The following is a 25,328-nucleotide window of genomic DNA, read 5'->3' on the forward strand; positions in this document are numbered from 1 at the left end:
CTGAAAAATTGCGGGCACACTGGCAATGCCAAATGGCAAGTGGTGTTATTGGTACAGGTCGAAAGATGTATTGACAACGAGAAGGTGCCTAGTGGTCTCATCCAAGGGGAGCTGGAGGTATACTACCGACAAATCAATGTTTTGGAAAAGTAGTGGTCACCTGATAATTTTGTGAGGAACTCACCAGGGCAAGGCAAAGGGTATGTGTCTATCATGGACTATGCATTAATCATGATGCTGAAGTCGCCGTAGAGGTGAGGCGTACCCTTCGGCGTCTTAAATAGGCCGAATGATACTGAGCGTCATCAAACGGTCTAATTCAGCCTTGACAGAGTCGTGCAGTGCGACAGGCACTTGCTGCTCCCGAAAACAATGAGGGCAGGTGGACTCTTCCATGGCAATGTGAGCCTGAAAACCATTTGCAAAACCAAGCCCAGAGGAAAACAATGACAAACACTCAGAACAGAGGGACTCCAGTTGCTGGTACGGGACTTGATCCGACACAAAATTTACCTCATTGCCAGCGGAGAAACTGAAAGCATTAAACGCATCCAAGCCGAACAGGTCTGTGGTATGAGAATGATTCACAACATGGAAGGTGAGAGGATGAACATCAGATTTGTAAGATACAGGAGTGAAGAACTGACTTAGTATCAGTATCTGCTGTTTATTGTAGCTAACCAGCTTCTGTGAAACCTGTGTGAGGTGAGAGGAGCCCAAGTCCATGTATGTTTGTCCGCTTATGAAAGTCACTGCAGTACCTGTGTCCACTTGCATGTTTAGTGGTGTATTAAACACACACAGGTCAATAAACATTTTGTTTGGGGTGGCATTCGTTGTAGAGACACAGTTGATGGCCATCGGTACTACTGTGTCCGCCATGTTTGAAGAGTAGCTACACACCGACGCAGTGTGGCCTTTCTTTCAACACTTGTTGCAAACAGCCCAATGCTTAGGGCAATACAGCACTCTCATGTTGGACGAAGCAGTACGGGCAAGATGAACGGGGCGACACGGCCACTGTTGTGACGCGGCTTGTTGGTGCTGTGGCCATCAATAATGCTACCCCATGTGAATCTGAGTCAAGGGTTGTATAACTACAATGGCTTCCCCATTATCCTGAACACGTGCAGCGTGCCCAACAGCGGTTGACTGAGGAAATTCCAATACCTCCTCCCAACCACCAATCTGATTTGCCTGCAGCTTGGACACTTCGAAGGACTGTCATATATTGAGCACATCCGTAAGGCTTGGAAGAATAGCAGGAAGAATAACAACATTGTGCACCATGTGATCAGCGTAGGATTTTTGATGGGTACTTTTGTGGTACGAAGTACCCTCCGCCACGCACGGTATGGTGGATTGCGGAGTATGTATGTAGATGAAGTAGTGACAAATTTATGATGACAGCCCAACCTGTGTAATTCTGCAGCCCAGGCTTTGTAAGATTGGTTTGGGCATTTCTGAGCATGGTAAAATTCTACATACGTTGCAGTGACATGTGTTCTGTCACAGTAATAGGTTGAGAGAAGCTTGCACATTCCATCAAATGATAAGCTGGTTGGTTCTTGCAAAGGCGTAAGTTGGCACAACAACAGATACAGCCAGGAAAAAAGAAAGCACAATTTTGCATTACCCACATGAAACACCTGGAAATGTTGACATAATTGTGTCTCTTAGGAGTTCCAATCTTCAGCCGATTCATCATATGTCAGAAAGGGTGATGGTTGCACTGGTGGAAGAGAACATGCTGTGAACATGTGATGGTTGCCCGCTTTATTTCTTCGTTGATTGTCCTTGGTGTCAATGTACTGCATTGCTACACTGGCTGAAACATGAGGTTTGTAATTTCAACACTGTAAATAATGTAGCCGCATTTCACTGTTCACAACCTCCCAATAATACACAGTTATATATGGTCAGTACTCTATTGCTTAACTTTCGATAAGCCTCATTAATAGGTTTCAGCCAAACATCCACATACTGATTCAGTAGATTACTGTTGAACATCTATGAGCAGTAAAAAACATAACCACACATTTCAGTCTTTTAGAATAATAAGGTACGTATAGAACAGACACTGTCATTGTTTTAACACATGGTCTGATTGTGTTACACTTATTTCACACATGCATTGTTGTTGTTCCAACCAACAAGGTTTCCTGTCTGAAACTCGCGTGGACTGACTGTCTCGGGACCAAAAATCAGGCCCTTACATATCCTCACGATAATAGGTACTGAAACTGCACATTGCTTGAAGTTAACTTTACAGAAATTACATTTAAAACTTGACTCATTAAATTAACTGAATACATCTTTTTAACAGTTTTGTCTACTACAAGGATTAAGCTGAATTATTTGTTTAAATCATGAAATTAACATATGTAGTTGTGCAGACAATACTTTTGATGAAACTGTTGATTACTTTGGAATTAATTAAGGGTTGACTTAGCAAACACATTTTTGAATAGGGCCAAATAGATCCTTTAAGAATACTGTTAGTTGTTCCTTCAAATGTGTATAATTAGTACAGAATTTATATTTGTTTGTAAGTCAACTATAGAATTTAAGTTATGAAACAATTACTGATTTCTCCCTATAATGAAAGATACCAACTAGGAATAGTCAAAATAAGTTGAAAAATCAATTACGTACATAAAACTAAGCACAAAATTAGATCGTGTGTTAGAATCTTAAAAACTGAGGGCTAACCTTTCTCTTTTATGAAAATGTAGATTATACTGGCATGTGTTAACGGTAATTAGTTAGACACGAAAAAATGAATTTTAAGAGGCAGATGACAAAACAAGAGGGGAAGTAAAATTATCCCGGATTGTTTCATCACAAGCACTCAGATGCCACTTGATTGGGAACAGTGGAGAGTGTGTGCTGTTGTTCCACGAAAGCTTGTTGGTGGCCAGTGATAAGTTTAGTATATCTTCCATCGAGATGTTTGTTGTCTGACTTAACACTGACATTAACACATGGAGAAAATGTAATCCCATTGTCGTCGCCAAGTTTTTTATAGAAAGTACTAACATGATTTATGAAACACAGTACTTTGTAGAGCGAGCGTAAGATACAAACAGGCACAGGTCGTGCATAGCACTGAATCCATTGAATGGACAGCAGTAATACAGGTTACAGAACAGAACAAGCACTCATTTGCAATTGCTTAAATAATATTGTTTCTTTCGCGGCTCACCACAGTGTGCCAGGAGGCCTCTATATGCGGACCTGTTAACTGTACGGACACGCAATCTCTGAAATTGTGTGCATCATGACTAAAGGTATATCAGGCGCATGGGTGACAGCATATCAGAGGTGACATGAGAGATCAGCCCTTTGAGGTGAACAGGTATCATCAGTATCCCAGAGACAGTGATTCAACATGTGTTAACCACTACCCAGGGCAACCACAAGTATTTTATGAACAGAACTGTGCAGAATGTTTTATGGTCTACTGTGGAAGCAAACAATTTGAATGTGGGGCATCAGGAACCCATTTCTACCAGAACAGTGTGGAGACCAGTGCACTGTGCAGGCTTCAGTAGATACTGACAGACTATTGCCCCTTTGGTGACATCTCAGCACAGACCTTAATGACTAGCATGGGCCCACTAATATAGACACTGAACTGTACAACAAAGCCAGTATGCTGCTCGGGCAGGCGAAACTCAGCTTCAGTTCTATTGAGTTGATGGGAACATGGGAATTCAGTGTTTTCCCCATTGAAGCTACAGACCTTGCCTGTGACAGTGTTATATCCCAGCAGGGGTTGGCTCCGTTACGGTGTGGGCTTTGTTGAAATGGTTGCAATTAGGGCCATTGTCCTGTTGCAGGGACTATTATATGTGACCATTCTTGTAGACAGTCCATATCCCTTTCTGACATTAAAGTGCCCTAATGAAGAGGTCATGTTCTGAGAGGACAAAGCAACATATCAATGCTGTTTGGTTGCACACAGGTGGTTTAATGATCACTGAAGAGAATTCATGACAATGGCTTGATCCCCCAGATCACCAAATCTTAAACCAGTCAAACATTTAGGAGATGCTGTCGATACCTGTGTATACTTGATGAACCAGCACCAACTCCATGAGTATGGTTGAGAGTAGCATTGCAAGATGTGTGGATCACTATCTCTCCAGGAGATTCCGATACCTCATAGAATCCGTGCCCTGATGTGTTGTTCAGTTTTTAGTGCTTTAGAATGAGCGACTCTTTATTAATACCACATACAGTGCATTTCCATGATGTTCTGCTTTTACTCCAATAAGGCATGTTACACCATCAAGTGTATCAATGTGGTTGCTAGAGATAGCATCACAACAATGCATACCATGTGAAAAGATACTCAGTAATCACATGATTTCACATGATACTCAGTAAATTTTTGCACATACCTTGACTTTGACTCATAGCACCATCCTGAATTTTTTAATGCAGTTTGACCATATGCGACTGACCTAAATTCACTTTTGAAGTCCAATCCCACTACATGATTGTGTGTCTTCATTTTGATTCTTACATAAAAACAGTTGCACAAAGGCAGAGCCTGGTACTGTGTATCATGCCAAACATTTAAATAAATATCTGTATCTCCTAATATCCAAATAGCTTTGTGTTTATGCTTGAGACTACTGGTTTTAGGGTGTACATTTCGGTTTTTGTCTCACTTCCATTTATAAAATTGTGTGAATCAAAACACAGCAATACATTCATATTGAGTACAAAATAATTTTACTTGAGAATATTTGCAAGATTTATGTAGTATGGGTCCTAGTAACACATGAAGTGTTTATTTTCATCATTTTTCTCTTGAAAACAAAATGTTTTTAAGTACTAAAGTAGTACGTGTTCTCAGCTGAATGGGAAGTTGTTATGCAGCAATGAAGTTCATTGAACAAAAATAACTTTGGTTAGTTGGTGAAGAGATACAGCTTGAAAGGAAAAAAAATGAATTGAAAGGTGTTTTGATAATATGATACATTTTATATACAAAATGAACTGAAAGATATTGCAAGAAAAAGGATGACTTTATGTGCTAGTGGGTGTACGTGATACTTTCTACACAGGAAGCTCCTATCTAATGTTTTCTTCAATCTTTAGAAGGCCTGTGTTGCAAGTATGAGACATGTTGTCCTCGGACAACTTCCATGACAGTTTTCACGTTCTGATACTCTTCTTACATCCACTTGCAGTTTTAAGTGCCAAGTTTTCTAACTTATATCAACTTGTTTTGAACAAGAGACCTAAGTTCCTCATTGCAATTTTTTTAATCACAGGAGTTGCAATATTGAATAACTCTGTTTTTTTTTCCTCCCTGTGCTTAATTTGTGTGTGTGTGTGTGTGTGTGTGTGTGTGTGTGTGTGTGTGTGTGTGTGTGTGTGTGGGTGGGTGGGCGCGCGCGCACACACGCCTATTCTGTGAGTGAGTTGCAGTGACTAGACAATTTTAGAACCAGCCGTATTCATAACTTCAATGATGAGCCACCACTGAACACTAACTTATCATGAAGCAGCACATATGTAAAGCAATACAAGCATCTCACTATTATACTAGTGTTCCATTACCCAAGTAGCAACATTATTGTCTGCATGAAATGAGGACTTCTGAGTTGTCTTTTTTGTTTAAGTTTTAAACAAACAAGATAATTTTTATGTGATATAGACCCATTTGGTTGTGATATTTTGGTAACTGTTTTCTGGATTTATCTCCTCTGTCAATTTTAATTACTAAGCGCTAAGTCTTATGTGATGTTTGAGGTACTGGAATGCATGAAGTGTGATTAGAGGATGTTTTTTCTCATACATCAAATTCCCTACAATCTCCTCTGTGTACTTTATCAAAATAATGTACTCAGCAAACAGAATGTTCCTGACTTTATGGGTTCTCATTTTTGCTGTAAATTTGGGAGAAGCATGTATAATTCTTCTGGGTTTCAGAAAATGTTGGAATTTGGCAGAGATGTAAAGATGTAGTAACAAGTTAGCATAGTATCCATTAGGTCTAAAAGTTATCCCATGTGACAATGTGTCGTTTTCCTTGATGCTTCCATCTCACTTTTGAATCTGCATGTCATTCTTCTGTGGAATAATGACTGTGTTATGGAAAGGATAGATTACTACTCACCATGCAGTGGACATGTTAGTTGCAGACAGCCATAACAAACCGAAAGCTTACTTGTTTAGCAGTCTTTTTGTTGTGCCTCTCTGCGACCCAACAACTCCACTATATGGTGAGTAGCAATCTATCCTTTTCAAAATATTGTCATTTTTCCATTCTAGATTTTCCATTGTTTGATTTTTCAGTGGCATAAGTATCTGATGGTGAAGGGCAAGGCTGGTGAAACAAAGTGGTATTTATTTATCTCAGCTTAAGATATTAAATTTGATTTGTGGATTTGTAGTTCAGAGGGGAGACCTAGCAATTTGCAGCACTTACAGTATTTGTGATTCAGTATGTCAGTCTTCTTTTTTTAATGAGAAGGTAGCTGCCAATTATAGTTGATAAGAAGAGTTATGCGGTGCATATTAAAAAAAAGTGCAGTGTTAACTTATCTTCAGCCATTAGTATGGAAGCTTATGTGTGCTAAACTTGTCTGTTCTATAGATGCTATAGATGGATTGCTAATCCATTGTCAGTCCAATGTTTGGGTAACCAAATACATCTCCTGTACTTTTTTTAGTAATTTACATGATATTTTTTCTCTTCTTTATTCTAAAATAGTAGCCTAGCAAAAATTGAGCAGGAGGCTGGTACAGGTGCTAAAGATCATGTTGTCTTGCATCTGAAAGCGCATTGTCATCTTTTTTCCATATAATACTCATATTTCATGTTGTTAGTAATACTCATTCCTTATCTTTCATTCAGTTAATATGATATTCAGTCTGTTCCTTCTTACTTGACTTCCGTATCCCGTCATACTTCTCCATACCTCCTGTCTCTCTGTTATGGCATACCATTTCCTCTCCTTTTCTTGGTGATAATTTTACCACTATTATTAGGTATCTGTTTTTCTTTTTAAAATCTATTTTATGTAAATGATTTGTTACAAGTATCAACTGAATGAAATAGATCCGCCAATTTTTTAAACAATGGGAAATCCAGGATAGAATGTAACAATATTATGAAAAGGATAGTCGCTACTCACCATGTAGCAGAGATGCTGAATTATAGATAGGCACAACAAAAAGACTGTCACACAGTTAGCTTAGGGTCAACAAGGCCTTTTTCAAAAATAGACAGCACACACACACACACACACACACACACACACACACACACAAAAAATTCACATCACATGATCAAAGTCTCTGGCGGCTGAAGCCAGACTACGAACAGCAACTATAATTGGAGAGGAATCCTGGTAGGGGAAGAAAGAGGGTGGGGCGGGGAGGGGGAGGGATAGCAGGGTAAGAGTGGGGGGATAGTAAAGTGCTGCTGTGGGAACTTAACAAGGGCGAGATGGAGAGAGGGTAGGGCAGCTGGGTGTAGTCAGGAGGTTAGATGGAGGACCACCGTGTGTGTGTGTGTGTGTGTGTGTGTGTGTGTGTGTGTGTGTGTGTTCTATTTTTGACGATAAAGGCCTTGTTGGCCGAAAGCGTATTGTGTGACAATCCTGTTGTGCCTACCTATGACTCAGCATCTCCACTATGTGGTGAATTGCAACTATCCTTTTCATACTAATGTTACGTTTTCCCAATTTTTTGATACTGATGTTACATTTTCCCAATTTTTTGATATTTTTAAGCATTCTCTCATATTGTATCTCATTACCAAATCCAGGAGGATGGAAGAACTGATGAGCTCGAAGTTGAGCCCCTCGAAATCATCATCTTAAACCACCACTTCCTGCAACCCAATTTCCCTCGAACTTCAAAGGTTGTTCAGTGTAGTGGAAGATTCTATACCAGTGAATTGTATAACTTCAAGCCAAATTATGTCATCACATTCTTAAGAGGTCATGGTTCCACCGTCGCTGTATATTATTTAAATAAGATGCATTATTCACCACTAGCCACTACTCTCTGCAGAACCTTGACTTATTTTAATTTGTACTTGGTCACATTGAACTCCAACAAAAGGAGTACAATAATTACATAACATCAACTGACTGACTCATTTCGAAACTTAAAACTACCTCCCTCGTTGTTCCACATTATTACTGCACTCATCTCCTTTGTCATACATTCTGTGAAGAAGTCCATTGATCATTGTCTTTCTCTCTAAGCTTGCCTCCAAGTTTTTTACCTGTTACACAAATATTTGTGAAGTAAATACTTGAGAATAATGCAGGAAGACATTTTTGCTTCTCTATACACACAGAATTCGGAACACATCGGTTGATGTACACTCTTTCTCTTAACTCTAAGGTTACAGCCACTGCCAAGGAGCACCTTTCCCCTCACCCTCCACCCCTCCCATCCCCCCAATCTCCCCCACCTTCCAGCCCCTTCCCACCCTCCAAAACTACCTGCCAATGATAGTTTAAATATTAGTCTAAATATTCTTCACATTCTTCACAAAATTTGTTCTTGATTGAAAGAAATAACTGATCCATTTCAGATGAATGTGCACATGTTTTAATACAGTTAATTTAATTAAGTTTGACTTTCAGCATGTTGAATCAGTTTCAATTACAAATCATTAAATGTTAATTGCTTTTTCAGTGAAAGTGTCATCAAATATGACTGCCTGTTGCACTTGTAACAAATGAAATAATTTTTTGTCTATAGCATTCTGCAGCAGACAACGTATTTAACTAGAACATTTTTTTTTATGTGCTTGATGATCTTTATTTTGAAATATTGATAACTTGTTCACATGTGCAAAAAAAAAAAAAAAAAAAAAAAAAAAAAAAAAAAAAAAATATATATATATATATATATCCCACGTGGAATGTTTCCCTCTATTATATATATATATATATATATATATATATATATATATATATATACATACGTGCGTGCGTGCGATTCCGTGCGCATGCACGCGTTTTACATTTGGTGTAGGTGCGCATATTTCTTTGCAGTTCATAGTGGTGGGCAAGTGTCTTGTGTTAATGTTTCGTAATAATGTGTTTACAGATATCGGACTGATGAAGTAGAAGTGACTTGGAGGTAGAATATGTGGAATGGGACATCCAAACGGAACAGAAGGAATATATCAATCCTCTTACTTGTTTGTACCATACTTGCACAAGCAGGAGACTGTACCTCTCTGAATACGATGACTGTCAGAAAGTGTAAAAATAAAGAGCTCTCAAATAAAAATAACTGCTTGTCAAAAATGAAGTTGTTGTTTTAATCATTAGAGTATTAAATATAAAAGTAATATCTTTGTAATTGTTCTTACTTCATTTTAATTGAAATCCTTTCTTATCGATGTTCTGAACAGTGTTGATGTCTGAGGCTGTGATCACAGAGGGATTCCTCTGACAGCTGACCTTTTCAAATCTGTATGTCAGTATGTATGCATTCTCAGTTCAACTGCTTTCAGTGACTGAGTATACAGATTTCGGACAATGGTTGGCGAAATTAAAATCAGTTTTTTCTTTGGCTGAATTGGACGACATAGCCACATCCAAAACTCGTATTGAGAGAAACTTATAAGTTCCGTATACGGAGTTTGTGGCATTCTGAGGATGAGAAGTATCATAACAGTGATATATCTCAGAGTACATTGTGTTAATTTTCTACTTTGTCCTTTACTAACCCACTAGCAGATGTGCCATTTTTCATAACATGGTTACTCTGAGTATAATTAACAATGGTCAAATAAACTAACTTTATATGGCCTAAATCACTGTTTTATTAAACAATAATAAAATAAATCTTTCTTTGTATCACTTGGTTTCCACGCACAAGTGTTACACGACAATAATGACCCTCTTGAAGCATTAAATACTGCAGTTGCATCAGACCTCCACCAACCGCTTATTTGATTACTAATTACCTCAATACATAACTGCCTCATTGTGGGATTGTGCTGCTAAATCAGGGGTCAGTTTCTTGTTCTGATTATAAATTTTTTCAGACTTTAACATCAGTGCTCAAATATCTGTTTTGTAAAGCAGTTCAGCACAATTCCCAAAAAGACTTGGAAAAAATTGCCTCTGAAGATTAGAAAATTACCGAGCACTGTTAAGTACAAAATGGCTCTAATGTCTTAATGATTTCTTTGGCAGCTCAGAGTGTAGAATAATCTATTTGTAATTAGGAAGTTGCTATACGAGTCTTGCTAGTAGCAATTAAAAAAAAAAAAAAATCTATATTTATTATCAAATTGAAATTTTAAATAATCAGTATGGAATCATATTTTTAAAATTTATGTAACATCTTTTTATTTTAAGTTCCTGTGTGCGAGGATACACAAGCAAACACAACAAATTAAAATTTGGCCGAAAATAGAAAAACATATAATTTTTTATTTTTAGATATTTAACAGCATCATTGATGCACATAATTTTTTCATTAATTTATTTTCATACAGCTCATAGTTAAAAACAAGTTGTTAATTTGATTAAGAATATGATTTCACATGTTTTAAATCATATTTACACTTTTTAATAAATATGGTTTTAAAAAAAGCAAAAATAAGTATGCTACTCACAGTATTCGAACCTTTTTTAAACCATGGAAGTACTGAATACAGACACACACGAAGGTGAGTCACTTACATTTGTCATCATGTTAATGAGAAAAGTTGCGACGCAGGACTTGTATCTAAGCTCAGAAATGGTTTGGCTCCCATCCCACCAAAAACATATGTAGGAGATTGGACACAATGTGATCAGGTTGCTGACGGATGATAACAGGCAATGTCTGGTGGTGGTTTCTGGTGACTATCTTCATCCCACTGTGACTGCAGCCCAACAGCACAAGTCTCTGTAGATTCCCATTGAGGTAACACCTTTGAAGCACATTTTGAAACACTAGGTAAACAATGTGTAATATAAATGATGACAGTTTTTAATGCTTTTGCTGTGTTTGAAATGCACACCTCATTTTGCAGTGCATTATAGTTTATGATTTTACAAATGCCGTGTTGTCTCTGTTTCACACATGTCAGTCATCCTCCTAAATGTGTTTGATGAGGTGATGTGATTTAATAATAAAGTGGGAACCTTGGAAAGAAATAAAAGAAATCATACAGACAAATAACATATTATCCAGTACCAAGGTGCGTTTTCTTGATGAATGTTTCATTTAAATGTTACCATAGAGGATTGATGATAAAAAGATAGACAGCAGGAACTGAACATATCCTCTGATTGCAGAAGTACTGAGTTACTGGGTAAGTTATTTAAATTCCTATACTAATTGAAAACTGCACAATCACAGAATATACAAATGAGTTTTATCACTGAGGTTGTTTATGGACGGAAGCAGAGACAGAACCATTTCATATGAAGGTTTGCAGTGTGGAAGGTGAGGAAGGAAGGATCAAATATGTACGTAAAATATGACAAAGTGACAGCGCAACAATAATTGTATTTTACAATGTGATTAGTGCTACTGTAAATGTTAATACTCATGTCTTGAGTGGTAATTTGTCAAAGATTTACTAGTTGCAAATTTCTGGTATTGGAATTATGCATTGAGGACACTTTATTTTTAAATGCAAATGATCAGTGTAGATAAAGTATTGTAGTCAACTACAGACAATGGAAATTGCTTGTGTTAAACATCAGGTGATAGTTCAATAGTTCATGTTCCTAAATATAGAAAAAAATTCAGAATGAAATTTGAAACATGTAAATTGAAATTTATCTTTGTAAATGAGGAATTGCTAGAAATGTAACCTCTCAGACAACATAGTATAGCATATATTCACAAGTTAAAACTGTATGATGGACTAACTAAGTTACCAGCCTATTGTGGGCCATGGGACTACATCTGGCTGATCGTGCCAAAGCTTCAGCATGCTTTCAGTTACTCTCCATACCTCATGAAAGATATGTATCTGGGTGCGAGTCCTGGTCTTGCACACAGTTATGTTGTCACAAGTGTTCATCATGTCATGTCCTCTACTAAAGAGTATTCATTGTTATACAACTCTGAATGTTCAGTTTATATTCATGCAGAAGGAACTATAGGCATCCCATTTTTCACATAGACAAGATGTATATGAGATTTATAAGAAGAAACTGGTCCTGTTATCTCTACCCAGTTGATTATAAATACGTGAAGCCTTTCGGCTTAGTTTGCTTTCAAAATTTGGAAGTTTTGAAAAAAATAGCCATAAATAGTAGAGGTGGACATAGCAGATGTCTATGTGGTTAATTAATTATACCAGCTGAAAAATGCCCGTGTTGGAGCACAAAAAAGGAGGTGAATGCGCTCCTCTTTAAAAGGTTCTGACAGAAAATTGGTAACTAGATGTTCAGTCCTCATTCCGTATTCCTTAACAAAAACTTTGACATGATAACATATTTCACTCTTCTAACACAGAACATTCTACGTCCTTTACCCAGTCTCCCTTTGTAATTAATCATACTCAGCATCTCCTCTTACTGCCACTGTCTGTATATGTCCCCCTCCCAATGTCTCCTTTTTCTCCAATTGATTTACAGTATATCCACTGTCTTCTCTCTGACTTGCTGCACTGTCTTCTCTCTGACTTGCTGCACTGTCTTCTTTTGACTTTCTTTATATTTCCACTGTCTCCAATATACCTTGATAGCTCAAAAATACTGGCAGGTCCAACCCCTACACCCACGTCTTCAAAATTTTGGTCCAAAATTTGCTGTCCCCTATAACAACTTGTTGAAGTTCACGTTACAAAATCCAGACCCCCAAGCCTATGTATGGTCTCCACTAATCCGTATTCCAGATTGCTGCTTCTGTTCAACATGACATAGTTGCGTTCCGACTGGAGCAGCCATAGATAGTGGTCGTGTGACTATGAGGTGTGCTTGCTTTCCTTTCTGAAGAAGATGAATAACAGTCTTTCCACCATGCCTGTCTGCAACTCGTGTCATCTTTACGGCGAGTAGCAATTTATCATTTTCATAGTGTTGTTAACTTAAAATCTCAGAACCATTGAGATGATCCTAGAACCCCGTCATCTGTTTACTAGGTCAGTTAAAGCTACATTTATGCCTTAGACCAGATATTATGTGCTTATTTTACATGCAGAAGTACGGTAACTTTAAACATCTGGACCTCTGTAACACACAATGATATTGATAAAAGTTTTGAAGTTCCCACAGAATATCATCTTAGGAACAAATGGTAAAAATTTTGAAGACATGAAAAGAAATTACAGAAGTGGCCATCTTCATAATTGTTACTTTACGTACCCAAAAATCATGGTTTTTCAGGGTGTTCTCAGGAATCACCCATGAACAAATGTTCTTTTATAAGTCATGTAAGATCCACCCTAGACCATACCTAATGCAAAAGAACCAACTGGTTTGTTCATTTTGCCTGAGCTGCAGGAAGTATGTAATGTTTAAATTTTGACCTTGTACTGTAGGATAGCTACAGTATGCCTGTTCTTTTGACAGCTGTACAAACATCGGTGGGCTAAGGGGTCAAATAACGTGATCCCTTTATCTCTGCGATCAGTAGAACCCAACATATGACCCCCTGAAATATAGCATTTTCATGCATGGCTATTTGTTATGTATATGTACTGTGCCTTGGAAAAGATAGATTGTTACTCACCACACAGAGAAGGCATTGAGATGCAGACAGGTGCAATGAAAAGGAGTACTGAAATATTTATTTGTAAGCTTTTGGACAATGTACTCCTTCTGAAGTAGGCCGCACACATTCTTACGAGTAAATATTTTAGTAATCTATTTCATTGTGCCTGTTTGCGACTCTATGCCTACACTATGTGGTGAGTAGCAACCTAACCTTTCAATAGTACTGTTGTTGTTGTTATTCCATTGTGGATTTTACAATGGGTAATCAACAAGTTATTCTTGTTCTGACCATGAATGAGAACATTTAGAACCATGGAACACACCTAGATTTTCACTTTCTAATTGGAGCTGTTATTAACTGTGTTAATTAACAACTGCCATTGAATTACTGTAAATTATATCTGATTGCTGAAGCTATGTTTAACACAGTTGAATTAAAGAGGATGCTGATCCATTGGTGGAAGTTGCTTTTTCTTCAGTTAAATTAAATAACTGATGTTTATCTATCACGCTGGTAGGTATCATCTTCACTAAAGCTTAGCATCTTATCATCACTTTGAATATTCTTCAGCCAGCTGGTTTGATGCCTTCCTCTCCCTATCCTCTTTGTAGGCAAGGAAAGGCATTTTTTTCATGATGTGGTCATCAGATCTTATTGCTGTATGTGATCCATATCAGGCAGTATTCTGAAAGTTTTCATGTATGAGGTTGACTTTAAAACTACCACTCATGAATTCATTGCGTACTTTGTCTTTCAAGATGTTACGCCACCCACCCCTCATTGCAGGTCCATTTCTGTTGTATGGAGCTTCTGTTCTAAATCTTCTTTGTTGCTCAAACTTTACTGCAATACAATAGGGCTGGTCTTACTGCCGTTTGTTAAATTTTGCCTTTGATTTTTATGAGCACTTTTGCATTGCATAGAACCCCTGAAATTGTACCTCACGTGTTCCAGCCAGATGTTATTCTGCAAGTTATATTTGCTTCAATAGGTCCATCATCTGACATTACTGATCCTAGTACTTGGAAAATGTTTAACTCTGGGAAATGTTCTGTTATCAAGCATAATATCTGTGGCTTATGTATCATTGTCACTGAAGTTACACATCATGAACTCAGCCTTTGTTGTACTGATGTGTAAGCCATTTGTTTAAAGTGTCAGTCTTTACTCCTCAAGGTTCTCTTGAATTTCTTCTTTGCCAGTTTGTTACTGAGGCCCACCAGGACTCATATGCTGATATGATAGTTCGTGATGCTATAACATGCCAGGCCACTGACAAGGAAGCTAGTGAATGTGTTTTACAATGTGAAAAATCCATCTCTTACAGATGTTCTAAACATTGCATAGTCTTTTGAAGTAGCTGCCATTGCTTCCTCTCCTCCTCGGCCTCAGTCGGTTAGCTCACGTGATAAAAGACGACATTGGCGCAGTGCAACATCGGCCTCCATGCCACACAGTAGTGCACTGTGCTAGGCAGCAGCAGCAGTCAGTTTCACAACAGCAGGTGCTTGCTCCTCTTCCATTGTAATCTTATTGCTTTGTTCAACATGTGTGTTCTGCATGCGCCAAGTGTTGGACTCTTGCAACCATTATAAAATAAGAGGGGGGGAGGAGACTGTCTATGTGCATCTCTCAGCCTCCTTCACCAGACAGGAACATCGATGTGAACAGTGTTTCCCAAGTTATGGTAACTCCAACAAACTACATTGAAGTGTCTGTGATGGGAAAGATATTAAAAATACAAGTGGACATGGTTGCAGCAGTGATTTTATTAAACCATCAAACCTTTGTGGATTGTGGATCACCAGTGTTGTCACCTGTCTCTCATCGCTTGATGAGGAACAGCAAATGATGAATATCCATGTTGCTTCTGTAGTGTACAAAGCAGTTGTTTGGCTTTTGACTTTCGTAGTAGTTGATGATGCCAACGCTGAAAATTTATTTAGGTCAGATGCCTTCAAAGTTTTTGGGTTCTCTGTTTTTGACAAGGCACATCTGGTATCGGATCAAGTTACATATTTGCTCTGCTTGGAAAATTCCACGCTGTTCTCTGAAGGGTCAGGATGTACTACTACTTTCAAGACTCACATCACAATGAAGCTGATGGTGCACTTCCATTTTTTTCATGCTTGTCCAGTTCCAGTAGCTTTATGGGACTGGATCAAATTTGTACTAGAATGACTTTTATCTTTGGGTGTTATCACACCTGTTTCCTCTTGAGAATGGTCTACTTTGTTGGTAACTGTGAAAAAACCTAACAGGAATCTTCTGCTCTGTGGTGATTTTAAAGTTTCTGTGCATTCACAGTTTCTTATTGATACAAAGTTTCTGTGCATACACAGTCTGTTATTGATACCTTTCCCTCAGCCCATCCAGATGAACTTGTACAGCTTTCCGGTGGCCAGTATTTTTCCAAAATAGACTTGTCAGAAGCCTAGATGTAACTGCCGCTGGATGATGTATCCAAAAATGTCCTCATAGTGAATACCCTTTTTGGGTTATATCAATATCAGTGCCATCATTCACTGTGGCTTGCATGCCTGCCCCTTTTCCAGTGATTTTTGGAGCAATTCATGGTCTCCGTACTGAGGTGCATTAACTACCTGGATGATATTGTGGTCTCAGGTTACTCAACAGATGAACATCTGTGGAATGTTTGTGCCTTGTTCACGGTGCTACAGGCTACTGGTTAGAAATGTGATTATAACAAATTGCAATTATTTCACCCATCTATAGTGTATCTCAGTTTTGAAGTCCTGTGTGCTATCATCAAGCATTTACGCCAGCATGTCGGTGTTTCTTTCTCAGAAACATTGCATACTACCATAAATTTCTTCCTCGTGCAGCCACTTCATGCTCTCGTATGTAAAGATTTTCGTTTTCAATGATCAGCTACCTGCGAGTATGCTTAACATTCAACATTCAGCACCTTGTTTTGGCTACAGATGCCTCCCAAAACGGCTTTGGGGCCATTCTTGCTCACAAATATGTGGACAGTTCTTAATACCCTACTGCGTAAGCTTCCAAAACTCTAAGTCAGGCGCAATAGCACTACTTGCAGACAGTTCTAAGTTTCATTTCATTACTAATCAAAAACCTCTGGTTTCTCTTTTCAGTCATCCGGCATTTTAACTGGATGAAGCGCTCCATCGTCTACAATGTGGGCTCTGTTTTCGTCATGCTATAACAATAAGATACCTTTCTGACCACCCAACACAACAGCTGTTTCTCGATTGCTGATTGGCCACAATCCAGCATTTGATGAGGATAAACTGTTATATTTCCATTTAGACATCAAAGCCCAAAACACAATGGATGGTTTTCCCCTTACGAGTTCTCAGATTGTGGCGGCTGTTGCAGCTGATTCTGTCTTAGGACAGGTTATCCACTTTGTCCACCATGGTTGGGCAGATAAACCACTGGGCTGAGCCTTGGATCCATCACGTAATTGTTATCCTCTCAACCATTGCCTCTCAGTTCTTGATGAAATGTTACTGTTTACTACTGAAGAGTCGGCACCCAGGTTATGATCCCGTCTGCCCTGTGGTGGGACATCAGGCACCCTCTCCACCTAGAGCATTTGGGTGTTTTTCATACAAAATTGCTGACGTGCCACCACGTGTTTCAACTGGGTATTGACGATGACATCATGCACATTTTGGCAGCCTGCCTGCAGTGCACCAACTGTCAAACAACATGATAGGCCTCTTTTTCCCCATGGCTTGCCCCCAGCTCCCCTGGAAACTTATTCATGTTGATTTTGCAGGTCCATTCCTTAACTGCTTTTGGCTTGTAGTAGTTAATGCTTTCTCATAATTTCCTTATGTTGTTTGCTGCCCATGGCTGCTATGGTCACAACTATCTCAAATATCTTTTTCATAGGAGGATTGCCATATTCGCTTGTGACAAGATTTTAAAGATTTTCGTACACAGAGTGGCAACTGGAATGTTACAGCTTCTCTCTTTCATCCTGAGTCCAGTGGAGGGGCAGAGCAGCTAGTCCATAATCAGAACCCACATGAAAAAATATATCAACCTATCTTTTCCCAAGGAAGCCCTTGGTATGTTCCTGAATTCATATAGGTTCATTCCAGTCAGTGACAATATCCCGGCGGTGCTGCTTCATGGCTACCCAGCCCTGTATGCTGCTTTTTCTGCTCCGGTGTCCATCTTGCAGCAATTCCAACTGGGCTCCACCATCTGGGCTTGTGGGTTTGGTCCTAAGTGGATACTAGTGGTCATCCATTTTTGCTGAAACTGCTGCCTCTGCATCATGCGCACCTTCGATGGCCTGGTGTTACAACACTGTGGTGAGCTCCATCCATGCTTGACTGAACATGCACTGGAGAGCTGTTTGCTCTTGCGACCACCTCCACCATCAGCACTGGCTGCTGCAGTGTGATCCATGACTCTTTCAGTTTTGGCACTGTCTTTGCTTTGGGTGGCATTGCTGCCAGGCAGAGTAGTTAGTGCTGGGCCATCTTCATAGCTGCCTCCGTTGCTGGGTGCGTGCTCAGATGTGGACAAGATACAGCATCATTATCACCAGTACTTCCATGTGGCCTCTCTTGGGGAGTGGGTGTCGCGTCTGTCCAAGCCTGCACCATTTCGTACCATATTCTCCTGTGACTGCACGACACCTGCTCCAGCAGTTGTCAGCTGCTATTGAAGACATGAGCATCTTGACACTGAACACTTTTCTCCAGGGAGGAAAGAGTGTTGTAACCTTATAGTGTGAATGCATGTAATCAATCGGCATGCGATACAAGTGCCTCCACGGCCGGCATAGAGAATTCGCCTTGCAACATGGAAGGAAGTGCAGCAAGCACTGTTCTGTGCGCACAAAAGCCCAATATAAGCCTGGCATGCTGGGCCCTCAGCCTCACTTATGTTTACTTGCATATTGTATACTCACCAACGAAACTTTATGTTGACTTGTTCTATAGTTATGAGACTTTGTACTGTTCTGTACTTCACTCAGTATTATTCTGGATCTCTTCATGTGGAAACAGAATAAAACTTGTTTGGTGTTACTTATGGTATTGTGTCCGTACAAAGTTTAAGTAGTTGTGGTGCAGTTATTCAGTGTCAGCCTCCAATTCTGACTCCATTCATGCAAGAGGAATGCAATTAATGTCATTTCATTTTAGCTTTCAAAGTAAAATATTCTGGCCCACACAACTAAAAGTATTGAGAAGGTGACAGAAAATACCAGTGGGATACTTTATACTGTTTAACTTATAAGTGAGAACGTGGCTTGTTTTGTAGAGAATTCTTTACTAAAGTCAACCTGACAGGCAGTTAACAGGTTGTGCTGAAGCAGATGCAATTCCAGTGGGAGAGTGGTAGTTGTCATATATACATTTTAGTATAAATGTGTATATTCTTACATATAACAGTTTTCCAAATTTCTCTGCTAACTTTTGGCAAATAAGAGGATAAAGCAGCAAGAAAATTAAGTCCTGAAAATGGTTAGGAATACTTCTCAGTTCTTGCCTGAGGTCTAGTCCATGTGGATGAGTTTGCAGCCTTGCTGGAAGGATAAAACATACCAGTCGGGAAATAGTGCCAATTCACAGGTTGACTACTTACAGCCCGCGACAAATCCTACACAGTTCCTGAGTGCCCTCACAGACCAGCAAACCAAATGTGGTTGAGTAAGGCAAGACAGAAAGGCAAAGGCTCTCTGCTAAGAAACATAGTGGAACATCAGTGCAAATGAAGGAAAGAAATAGCACAATCCCCCTGCCCCTTTCCTTGTTTACACAGTTGGATCACTAGTCTGCAGGCCTTTGTTCACAAACCATAGAACTAAGTGAATTGCTGGTTGGATTTTACAGCATGTAAATTATGACATAGTCAAAATTTTTACAGTTTGTTGCTATGTAAGCTGTTAAGGGGGGAGATAATGGATTTGGTCCAAAAAATCAATTTTTCGAATACATTATTTTCTTGATCTACACAGTTTAATCTATGTTGTGTGTGAATTTTATCATGATAGCAGCTTTAGAAATGCCTTTAAATTGTTAAACTGATTAACTCTGCACTGTCGACCACTCTCACCGTTACCGACATTTGGGAAACTGCTTGCTTCAGCGGAATTTTTGTCAGTGTGAAGGCTATTTTCTTTTGATATCTTTGGCTGACATCTATATCTCTGACGGACATTTGTATCTTTGCCTGAAAACTTTCTTGCATGTGGTTTATTTACGTTTTGGCAATACTAACACGTATAGCAGGTGGAAGGTTGAATTCGCAAGATTTATACGTAATGGTTGGTGGAAAAACTGTGTTTAGGAAATAGAGGTTTCATGGAAATTGGTTTACCAACAAAAAAGAAGCAGCACCTTGAAATGAAGAACAGAAGCTCTCAGTTTCAGCATTGAAAGTTGGGATAGGAGAATTGTACAGATGCATGAATGATGTTGATATGAATTCCACTTTAGAGCTTCTGTGCCAGGCTATAAAGTTTTCGTGTTCATTTGTTATCAGTAAAACTACGGACTGCATGATCGTTGTTGAAGAAAGAAGGGTGGAAATAGCTTGCAATTTTAAATTAATTTGTAATTTGTGTGGCTATGAATTTTCTTTTTCCTCCTTCAAAAAAACTGGCACAGGTATCAGTGAAAGCATATGCTCTGAGATGCCTTGGATAGGGTAGGGAAGAAGGTAATTTATTGTGTGGTTTTCTGCACACGTCTCCACCTTGTACAAGGTTTCAAGAAATAAATCAAGAAATGTCTGGTGCTGTATGCAACACTCCCGAAGTTTCTATGAAGAAAGCAGTGGAGGAATTGGTGGAAATAAACAAAAAAGTTATAGATCCAGGGATAGATATTCATAACAGTGAATCTTCTGCAAATGTTACTGACCTGTGTTCTCTGTATGGAGTTGCATCTGCTATTAGTATTGACGCAACAAGGAAAATGTTCAACAATGAAGACAGTGAGAAACTGTGACGAGGAAAGCATGCTCTATAAATTATAGTGGCTTAAGTGAGGGCACGGAGGCTGCTGCAGTTGTGAGGATGTTCTTCAGATCTAAGGGCCAGGTCTTAGATATTCTAAACACCTTGGTGAGGGGTGCTCCTCTTCATTCAAAACTGTAACAGATAAAAATCCGTACAATACAGCAATAGAAAAGTTGTAATGTGTTGGCCACATACAAAAGAGGCTTGGTAGCAGGCTTCATTGCTTGCTGAAAGAGAAGAAAGGTGAAGTACTTGAGGATGGAAAACCACTAGGAGGAAAAGGCAGGCTTACTCTGAAAGAAATTGATTCTCTTCAGTTATTTTATGGGTGAGCTGTCAGGAAAAACAAACACAATTTAGAAGCAATGAGGCATGGTGTGTGGGCAATTTTTTTCCACAAACTATCCACTTACCAAACACCAATGCACAATCTGTGTCCAAAAGACGATTGGTATTAGTTCAACAACAGAAATGAAAATGCAATTAAGCCGACATTCAGGTTTCTTGCAAACCCTGATTTATTGAGGAAGTGACTTCACGGAAAGAAACAAAATGCAAATGAAAGCCTCAATAATTTAATTTGGATCAGATGCTCAAAAAGGACATTCTGTGAACTTGAAGTACTCAAAATAGGTGTCTATGATGCAGTTTTACGTTGTTGTTGTTGTGGTCTTAAGTCCTGAGACTGGTTTGATGCAGCTCTCCATGCCACTCTATCCTGTGCAAGCTTCTTCATCTCCCAGTACGTACTGCAGCCTACATCCTTCTGAATTTGCTTAGTGTATTCATCTCTTGGTCTCCCTCTACGATTTTTACCCTCCACGCTGCCCTCCAATACTAAATTGGTGATCCCTCGATGTCTCAGAACATGTCCTACCAACCACTCCCTTCTTCTAGTCAAGTTGTGCCACGGGCTCCTCTTCTCCCCAACTCTACTCAATACCTCCTCATTAGTTATGTGATCTACCCATCTAATCTTCAGCATTCTTCTGTAGCACCACATTTCGAAAGCTTCTATTCTCTTCTTGTCTAAACTATTTATTGTCCATGTTTCACTTCCATACATGGCCACACTCCATACAAATACTTTCAGAAACGACTTCCTTACGTTTAAATCTATACTTGATGTTAACAAGTTTTTCTTCTTCAGAAACGCTTTCCTTGCCATTGCCAGTCTACATTTTATATCCTCTCTACTTCGACCATCATCAGTTATTTTGCTCCCCAAATAGCAAAACTCCTTTACTACTTTAAGTGCCTCATTTCCTAATCTAATTCCCTCTGCATCACCCGACTTAATTCGACTACATTCCATTATTCTCATTTTGCTTTTGTTGATATTCATCTTATACCCTCCTTTCAAGACACTGTCCATTCCATTCAACCGCTCTTCCAAGTCCTTTGCTGTCTGTGACAGAATTACAATGTCATCAGCGAACCTCAAAGTTTTTATTTCTTCTCCATGGATTTTAATACCTACTCCGAACTTTACCTTTGTTTCCTTTATTGCTTGCTCAATATACAGATTGAATAACATCAGGGATAGGTTACAACCCTGTCTCATTCCCTTCCCAACCACTGCTTCCCTTTCATACCCCTCGATTCGTATGACTGCCATCTGCTTTCTGTACAAATTGTAAATAGCCTTTCGCTCCCTGTGTTTTACCCCTGCCACCTTCAGAATTTGAAAGAGAGTATTCCAGTCAACATTGTCAAAAGCCTTCTCTAAGTCTACAAATGCTAGAAACGTAGGTTTGCCTTTCCTGAATCTTTCTTCTAAGATAAGTCGTAGGGTCAGTATTGCCTCATGTGTTCCAACTTTTCTATGGAATCCAAACTGATCTTCCCTGAGGTCGGCTTCTATCAGTTTTTCCATTCGTCTGTAAAGAATTCGCGTTAGTATTTTGCAGCTGTGACTTATTAAACTTATAGTTCGGTAATTTTCACATCTGTCAACACCTGCTTTCTTTGGGATTGGAATTATTATATTCTTCTTGAAGTCTGAGGGTACTTCGCCTGTCTCATACATCTTGCTCACCAGATGGTAGAGTTTTGTCAGAACTGGCTCTCCCAAGGCTGTCAGTAGTTCTAATGGAATGTTGTCTACTCCGGGGGCCTTGTTTCGACTCAGGTCTTTCTGTGCTCTGTCAAACTCTTCACACAGTATCATATCTCCCATTTCATCTTCATCTACATCCTCTTCCATTTCCATAACATTGTCCTCAAGTACATCGCCCTTGTATAAACCCTCTATATACCCTTTCCACCTTTCTGCCTTCCCTTCTTTGCTTAGAACTGGGTTGCCATCTGAGCTCTTGATATTCATACAAGTGGTTCTCTTCTCTCCAAAGGTCTCTTTAATTTTCCTGTAGGCAGTATCTATCTTACCCCTAGTGAGACAAGCCTCTACATCCTTACATTTGTCCTCTAGCCATCCCTGCTTAGCCATTTTGCACTTCCTGTCGATGTCATTTTTGAGACGTTTGTATTCCTTTTTGCCTGCTTCATTTACTGCATTTTTATATTTTCTCCTTTCATCAATTAAATTCAATATTTCTTCTGTTACCCTAGGATTTCTATTAGCCCTCGTCTTTTTACCTACTTGATGGTCTGCTGCCTTCACTACTTCATCCCTCAGAGCTACCCATTCTTCTTCTACTGTATTTCTTTTCCCCATTCCTGTCAATTGTTCCCTTATGCTCTCCCTGAAACTCTCTACAAACTCTGGTTCTTTCAGTTTATCCAGGTCCCATCTCCTTAAATTCCCACCTTTTTGCAGTTTCTTCAATTTTACATTACAATAATGGAAATAATGGCAGAATTGAAGTGCTGAAGAGAATTGGTGTAGATCCTGGTTTGTTTAGAATAAAAGCATTTTACACCATTGACGAGAGCAGGGACAAGAAACCTAGCAGATCAGTGTCTTACCTGCAAATGCAGGCCAGGCAGATTCGAAGAGGAGAGAAGAGAAACCTGGAGGATGAGGAGTATCGGTATGAAGGGTTTTAAAATTGAGGTAAACTTATTACATGTAGAAGTACGAAAAGAATATTTTTGAACCTCATTTACTGTGTTTTACATTTTTGTTGTTATTAGATGCCTCTTCTCAAAAAGTATATGCGCCAATGCTATGAAATTTTCAGGAACTATTTGCAACATGTTGCTGTCTCCCCGGAACTAAAAAATATGAGATCCTGCAATTATATTCTGATTTTTAGATGACTGTATGTAGAGAAAAAGTTAATTTTGGACATGCAAAATTAAAAACTCTGTTAATGATACAATTTGTACCATAAATTAATAACTGTAGTTCAGTGCTATTATTAACTTCTCAGGACACTACAATAAAATTTTCAGATTAATTGCATGGTTAGAATTTGAGTTATGGCTTTTTATAAAAAAAGACAATAAAAAATTAAAAATTCAAATTCCAGGCAAAATATTAGTCCTAAATATTTTATTATATTTTTCTGTCAAAACACAGCTCTTTTGCTTTACACATGCAAAATTTTAGATTTGTACATTAATAAATATAGTTGTAATGATTTTTTAAATAAATGTTCATATTTTCCTTTACATCCCCCCTTAAATCAACTGCATTACATAAACAGTTCTCAAATTTTTCATAAGTGGTGTACTGTACGAAGCACTTATGTAAACAAATAACAACAATGATAGTTATTATTATTGTTGTTGTTGTTGTTAACCCCTATTTAATATTTTATTGTTATTACTATTAAAACCCTAAGAGTCTGTGGCATGTTAAAAGTGGTGGTGACAGCATGTATGATTTGGCAGATGGGGAAGGGCGGGGGAGGAGGGGGGCCTTGGGTAGGGACTGGCAGACAGTAACTGGAAAAAACACACTGAAGATCTGCTGAAACGTTTGAGTTCAGCTACTTATGCTATAAGGGTCATTGCAAATTTTGCTCTGCTGCGTCGTCGGACACTGGGTTTCCACGTCGCGTTCGGGTCGGTAGGCTGTGAGGACACTGACCGCTTCTGAGTATGTATGTAACGAGTTTTTAATAAAAGTTAAAGTAAATTATTCGACCGTGTTCAAATGCTGATCACTGGCTCACCCTAAGGCCCTCACACCCACCCGCCATCATCCAGACCAGTCAAATACCTTATAAAATGATGTCAGGAGTGGGATCCTCTGGAAATCCTTTTCTGGGGAGAGAAAAGAACTTACAGTCTTCCAATAGGGTAAAGCGGTGACTGGCATTGTTCACAAAGTTCGTGTTTCGTATCCGTACGTGGAAGCAGCACAAGGCGGATACCATCCTCCGTCGGAGCACATCTCTGCAGACGATGCAACGGAACGAGACCCAGCACTGAACGTAGGACTGCAGCAGATACTGGCTTTGCTTGGCATGCATGCAAACGGCAATGATGGCAAATTTTTAAGTAAATAGAGTGACCGGGTTATTCAATATGGCAGAGGCACAACAAGATTTGCAGACTGTTATAGCACAGTTACGAGAAGAAATTCAGCGATTGAAAACAGATGCAGAAAGTAGAGGGATGTGGGACAAGTGAATAGTAGCCTTTGGAATGTAGCCGATGAAAGCACAACAGATTCAGCAGTAGTTAAAAATTTTTCTTTGATCCCCACAGTTCTGGTCTTTTGTGGGAAGTCTGATGAGGATATTCACATGTTTTTTAGTAAACTGGAAAACGCAGCAAGTTTAGG

The 25,328-nt window shown here is 39.0% G+C and overlaps 1 protein-coding gene across 1 annotated transcript in view; it reads left to right on the forward strand.

The window, feature by feature from the left end:
* LOC124605645 (probable tRNA N6-adenosine threonylcarbamoyltransferase) overlaps window positions 1-9,300 on the forward strand; it is a 77,263-nt gene extending 67,963 nt beyond the window's left edge. The window contains exon 6 of the mRNA XM_047137467.1: window positions 9,094-9,300. Coding sequence (XP_046993423.1) covers window positions 9,094-9,130 — 37 coding nt within the window. The 3' untranslated portion in view covers window positions 9,131-9,300. The remainder of the gene's footprint in view (window positions 1-9,093) is intronic.
* Window positions 9,301-25,328: the final 16,028 nt, after the last annotated feature.

Source organism: Schistocerca americana, chromosome 3, assembly GCF_021461395.2.
Source record: "Schistocerca americana isolate TAMUIC-IGC-003095 chromosome 3, iqSchAmer2.1, whole genome shotgun sequence".
Classification (NCBI taxonomy): domain Eukaryota; kingdom Metazoa; phylum Arthropoda; class Insecta; order Orthoptera; family Acrididae; genus Schistocerca; species Schistocerca americana.